The 6,593-nt window shown below is 40.0% G+C and overlaps 1 protein-coding gene across 1 annotated transcript; it reads left to right on the top strand.

Moving 5' to 3' along the window:
• Positions 1-776: 776 nt before the first annotated feature.
• On the top strand, positions 777-6,288 carry LOC108431039 (fucolectin-3-like). Its single transcript, XM_017703919.2, has 6 exons — positions 777-828; positions 946-1,017; positions 2,603-2,900; positions 4,512-4,666; positions 5,227-5,509; positions 5,646-6,288. Exons 2-6 carry the CDS (start codon positions 951-953, stop codon positions 5,797-5,799), a joined length of 957 nt encoding a protein of 318 aa, XP_017559408.1. The 5' UTR covers positions 777-828; positions 946-950; the 3' UTR covers positions 5,800-6,288.
• The last annotated feature ends 305 nt before the right edge of the window (positions 6,289-6,593 follow it).

The raw sequence follows: 6,593 nt of genomic DNA, 5'->3' as shown, positions 1-6,593 counted from the left end.
TCAAAATAGGTAACTTCATATAAATGCAGTGTTTAAAATATTCTTTATTGTCCTGTTGTTAAGATAGTCTGTCCTTTCATAGTGGATCTATACCATGAACAGCTGCCACAGGTTTATATAATCCAGCACAGCGTTTGCTGATAAAAAGATAAGGCAGTTGCCATGATTATGTAATATTAAGACAAGACCAGGCTTAACAAAAATGTTGAAAGGGAATTCCACAGATGTTCCAAAATTTCCACATAAGTGGGTAAGATGTAAACAGATGGGTTCAGATTGGTTTGATGTGAAACGCTCTGTTTTTGAGAAACTTACCGAGGTGATAGGAACCAGATGTCCACCTCTGAAAGCTCCCTCACAGTAGGTTACTACATGAAATGGTTATGAATTCACTGCCTGATGACTGAGACACTGTTTTATGATAGTTTTGAGACCTTAAATTCATGGTGGAGGGATACATGCAGGGCGCTGTGAAGCAAAATAGTCCCCAAAGAAAACTTATTATTTCAGATTTTCCACTACTTTCCATCATCAACATTCCATATAAACCCAGAAGACGTGTGTAGGTTCACTGGTGGTTTTAGATAGTAAATAAAATATCTACATTTGTGTTGCAGTCATGGCGACCCCTGGTTCCTGTCACCACCACTGTAAAGACATCTGAACCATTTCACACCAAACCACTCTGAATATAGCTCACACACTGAGTTATGCAGAAATGTTGAAAATTTGGTGGAATTTCCCTTTAAGCCTTACATAACACTCAGCCTGATGTAAAGCAGGCTTCAGTGAAACTGGCAGCACTGTGAAGCAGCTTAACTAATATTGGTGAGTTAATTTCTATTTCTTGATGCCATTATATGAAAATATTGTGCTAAAAACTTATTATTTTATTCTAATATTGCAGTTCATTAGTTTATTAGTATCTGCTTACTTATTTTTTAGGAACCATGGAGCTCCACATATTCTACCTGCTGATTACAGCTGCTGCTTTCACTGATGGATCATCTATGAAAGGTACATTTCATCTGTACATATATATGGACATTTATGGATATTTATTCTATTTTAAGATTCATTTTGAATACAGTCCTAGAAAAACCTAATAAACAAAGAAGAAATGTTTTTATTAAGATCCAGTTAAAATGATTAAAAATGCATATACTTAAATCAGGACAGTGTCAGTAGAAGAAAAAACATTATACAGCTTCATTTATATAGAACCATGAACATTCTTGCTTAAGCTTAATGCTTGAATGGTTGTTCTGGTTGATGGAGAATGTGCTGTATATGGTTCTATACAGAACCAGAAAGGGTTATTTTGTTGTTGTCACAGTAGAAGGTGCTTTATAGAACCATATACAGCATATTCTCCATCAGTCTGAAGAATCTTTACGCCATGCAAGGGACCATTTAAGCATGAAATCATTCTACATAGAACTCATGGTCCTGAGTAGAGCCATTCCGTTCACTACAGAACCATCGAGGAACCATCATTTACAAGTCATTTTCAGCATCAGGAAAAAGACAGAAAACACATATTTTGCTAGCAACACTTTTCAAAGTTGTTAGGACAGGGCAACAAAACTGGTAAAGTTAATTGGCAATAGGTCAGTAAAATGAATGAGGATTTCATATACATAATATGTATAAATATTAAAAGACTCAGAGAATCCAGAGAAATCTCTGTATACAGGGTACAAGGCCGAAATACAAAATTGACTGGCTGTGATCTTCGCGCCCTCAGACAACACTGTATTAAAAACAAATGCTATCAACGCTGCATCCTCTGGGCTTAAGAGGAGGGGGACCATCCAGCTCATTCAAAAGTTCAAAAGCCAGCATCTGTGATGGTTTGGGTGGGCATTAGTGCACATGTTATGGCTGAATTGCACATCTGTAAAGATTCCATTAATGCAGAACGATATATGCTGGTTTAGGGGCAACGTATCGCTGTTGTTGGATGAAAACCTTGTATCTCTAAATTGGAAACTTTACAGAAGGAAAAAAACACTTTACTTTTAATTGTAAGTCAATGGAACCTTTCTTTCCCCACCCCCCCAAGTCATTGTGGGCTGTTTCTTTTGGTCCATTCATCATGAAATTTATGCACAGTGTAAAGAGCAACAGGCATTTTCAAATGATGTCAAAAACAGAAAAATGGAAAAAATAGAGATACAAGGTTTTCTTCTGACAGCAGTGATATGCTGCCATCCAGGTGATGTCTTTTTCAGGGAAGACCTTGCTTATTTCAGCAAGACAATGTTAAACCACATTCTGCACATATTACAGCAGCATTGCAATATAATAAAAGAATGAAGGTGCTAAACTGACCTACCTGCAGTCCACACCTGAAAACATTTGGTACATTATGAAATGAAAAATACGACAGAGGATGCAAGGATCATGCAAGAACGGGAAAAACAAGTCTCTTTCAAAACTAAAGCAGTTGGTCTCCTCAGTTCCTAAACACGTACAGAATTATGTTAAAAGAAGAAGTGATGAAACACAGTGGTAAATATCTCCATGTCCATAGACTTCAGAATCATGCTTTTGGTGTTAATGTACATTGACTGAAACTGCATTTCTCTGTTCGTTGCAGCCAAAAACCTCGCTCTCTATGGAAAAGCCACACAGTCGGTCTTAGTTGTTAACCCCTATGCTTCATTCGGTCACGCCTACAATGCTATAGATGGGAATGCTGATTCACACTATGACCATGGGTCATGCACTGCCACTGAGTTACAAAAAAACCCCTGGTGGAGGGTGGACCTCCTGGACGAGTACACAGTGACCTCCGTTACCATCACTAACAGAGCAGACTGCTGTCCAGAGAGGATCAACGGAGCTGAGATACACATTGGAAACTCTTTACTCGACAGCGGAAACAGCAACCCATGGTGAGAGAATGTTTTTTCTATGTATAACTGTAAAATGGAAGTATAAACAATTGGAAGTATGTTATGAAAACTCAGCTAGACATGGCAACACTTGCATCACACTTCTGTAAATTTAAATGCAATTTCTAAATTCGTTTCTGAAGGTATTTTCCAGCTTCAGACATCATTTCTCAAATATATATCGGGCCTGGGTTGTTTCACTCTTTTCTCTTGAAAGACATTGCTTGGACTGTTCTGGCATTAGCTATCTCTCCATCAACCGCATACATACCTGACTAATGGAGTCCCTCAGGGTTCAGTTTTTCTGTTCTCCTTCCACACAAAATTACTGGATAAGCTCACATGACTTCTCTTTTTATTGCTGATGACACCCAGTTATAGTACTTTTGTTTTCCTCTATCCACCTTCCACAAATGATATTAAGTAACATTTTACAATGCCTAATACTTGGACATGAAGGCTGTCAAATAATTCTTTTTAAAAACAATGTTGGAATAGGATTGTGTAATGTGACATAATCAGCCAGATGCTTGTGGATAAAAAGAGTAAAAGAAGCTTTACTAGTCAGTCTAGGCAAGAAGTCAGAGAAGAAGTCAAAGTCTAATGCTAAAAGTCTGGGCTTATAAACCATCCTAACTAGGTCATATGATACATAGACCAGTTAAGCAGAATCAGTAATGTGGTAAGGCAGACGTCTGATAGGTAGAGTGGGATGATGTCACAGATTTCAACATTTTAGTAATAGGGAGATTCATCAGCATCAGTTGTGCAGGGAGTGAATGAGCCAGCAATGGGGCAGAGCATTGAGGAAAGACAGAAGTCTGTGCCTTTTAGCATCTGCAAGTGGAGGTCAAAAGGCACTGGGTGAGAGCTTGAGTGATGGTGCTTGTTTAGAGGCAGAGCAAGAGGAGAGGCTGAAGTTCAACCTTGGGGGGATTCACGGGTGCAGGCCAGATGGGTCTGGAAGAGACATGTAGAGTTTGACAGGAGGAATAAGTGGGTCAAGTAGAGAGTTTGAAACCTTGCAGTATCTGCAGGCCCAAGCAAGAAGGAACAGTCAGGAATTGGATGGACTGGTCCTGGATCAGCTTGGTGATTTCACACCATGAGGCATTTAAGTCAGCTTGGAGCTGTCATCATGTGGTTTGTGCATTGGTATGACTGATCCAAGCCATGGCAACAGAGGGTGCTGTTTGTCTCTGATGGTACTGAGAGCTTAGTCCCTCAGTATGCACCAGTGCTTAGGTCAGAAAAATGATTTGTACCAGACTGTCAGAAGGCGCAAGGCCAATGTGGTAGGTCAGCCAGGAAGATCTGACTTAGGCAATACTAGCCAGAGTCGTAGGAGCAGTGAGAATCCACCTCAGTTTGGACATCAGGTACATCAGGACATTCGGTAGAAGGAACCGCTTAACTTTAATTGTTTCATAATCCCATTTGAATGCACTTACTCAAAGCAAAGTCATCTAAAGTTTCTCCATTGTTCATTTAAGTGCATTGTTTTAGCTAAAACTGACCTCTTGGTTCCAGCTATTACTGACTGTGGGCTATAGAAATGCACATGTATATATACATGTATCTTATATGCACTGTATTCTCTATTCTCTCCAGGGCTGGGGTGATCTCTAGCATCCCTGCAGGAAAATCCATCACCTTGAACTTTGAGAAAGGCATCTCAGGTCGTTATGTTAATGTGGTCATCCCCGGGGATAACAAGGTCCTGACTCTCTGTGAGGTCGAGGTCTACGGCTATCCCACTCCAGATGGTGAGAAAAAAATATAACCCACATTGTGCTTACCCACCATGCTCTTCCATTAACTGGCCACTTTATTAGAAACATCTACCTTGTTCTTCCATTAACCAGCTACTTTAGTATGGTAGGGTTGCTGGGGTTTTGCTGGGAATGTGTGTATGTGTGAATATCTACAGGAATTGAAGGTAGAATGTGTTGTGTGACAGTGTGTGTGTGGTAGAATTCAGGTGTGGATGTCCATGTGACTGCACACATATGAGATTTAAACTGTTAGTTACCTTTTATTGTGAGCTACTGTGTAATCGAGGAGAAAAATGCTTTGCATGTGCAAACACACTTGGTCAGTAAAGACTGATTTGATTCTGACCAGCTGCCTCTACAGTCAGAAACAGGCCAATGATAACAGAAAGTGCATCAACAGGTGGGCTCCAGTCTCTATCTGTACACCAGCGAGATGGAGCTACAAGAGAGGGCTTTCTGTTAGAGTGGTCAGGCTGTTGAGTGTACTGATGATTGATCTGTTATTGGATTGACATTCTTCATTCTCACTGGACTGATTGTTTCCTGTGCAGGAGAGAATGTAGCCCTCAAAGGACGAGCGACGCAGTCCAGCCTTCATTATTTTAATTTTGCGTTCAGTGCTGTTGATGGAAACCGGGATGGTGTGTATGAACATGGCTCCTGCTCACACACTAGCAATGACTTCAGTCCTTGGTGGAGGCTGGACCTGCTGAAACAACACAAAGTATTTTCTGTCACTGTCACTAACTCCCAGAATGCCTTTCCTGAGAGGCTGAGCGGGGCTGAAATCCGAATTGGAGACAGCTTGGACAACAACGGCAACAACAATGCAAGGTATTTTTGTAAATGATAGTTTTTAATGATACATAACTCCTGATCTGCACATATGTGTTTATTTCATTTAGAACAGGTTTCATTTGTCAGTTATTGTCATCCTGAGATACTTTCCTTTCACTTTCTGCTTCATCAGGTGTGCAGTGATCTCCTCCATTGATAAAAGCAACCCGACAATGTCCTTTGAGTGCAATGGGATGGAGGGACGGTACATCAACATTGTGATTCCAGGAAGGAGCGAGTTTCTCATACTTTGTGAGGTGGAGGTGAATGGAGCTCCTCTGATCTGAGGACCCTTTATGATTACAGTGTGACCACCAAATGGCCACATCTTTATCTGTGAGGGGACAGTGGGACAGGATCAACAGGCTCACTGATCATTCCCCTTAACAATTAAGGGTGATGCTATATTTGGATCTAATTTCCATTGTGTTTGGTCTTGTTTTGCAGTGTATTTTGCATGTGGGTTCATTTAGTAGGTGAAAGTTATTATTCCTCTGTGCTGGTCTCTGAATGTGGTCTTTCCTTTCAAAAGGAGAAGTTGTCCTATTTTCTTTTGAAGCTTATTTGCCTACAGGTTTCCATGTGGCCTTTTTAATTCTAATATTTTAATTCCCATTGCTTAAACTTACTGTAACAACTGACAGTAAATTGGCCATTCACTACTGTTATTTTGATTATCATGAAGAGTAAATTCTGCTCTATTGTGCATATCCTTTTGTTTTTCTGTTGCTTATTATTTCTCTCTTGGAGAAGGAATAAATTCTGTTGGCTCTACAGTTTGTTGATTGCTTTGTAGTAGCACAAGTTCACTCCCCAATTATAGTTCTAAATATCGTTTATGCCAATCCACAATACACATATACATACTGGCCTCTTTATGAGAAACCATCTATAGTGCCTTGTGCTTCCATTCACTGGCCATGTTATTAGAAACACCTACCTTATGCTTCCACTAACAGGCCACTTTATTAGAAACATCTACCTTGTATTTAAACAATCTGGCCACTTTATTGGAAACACTTGCCATGTGCTTCCATTAACTTGCCACTTCATTGGAAACACCTATCTTGTGCTTCCACTC

The sequence above is a fragment of the Pygocentrus nattereri genome, chromosome 24 (genome assembly GCF_015220715.1).
Source record: "Pygocentrus nattereri isolate fPygNat1 chromosome 24, fPygNat1.pri, whole genome shotgun sequence".
In the NCBI taxonomy this organism is placed as follows: Eukaryota; Metazoa; Chordata; class Actinopteri; order Characiformes; family Serrasalmidae; genus Pygocentrus; species Pygocentrus nattereri.
Note: the sequence above shows the minus strand (reverse complement) of the source record. Positions and strands in the feature narration are given on the sequence as shown.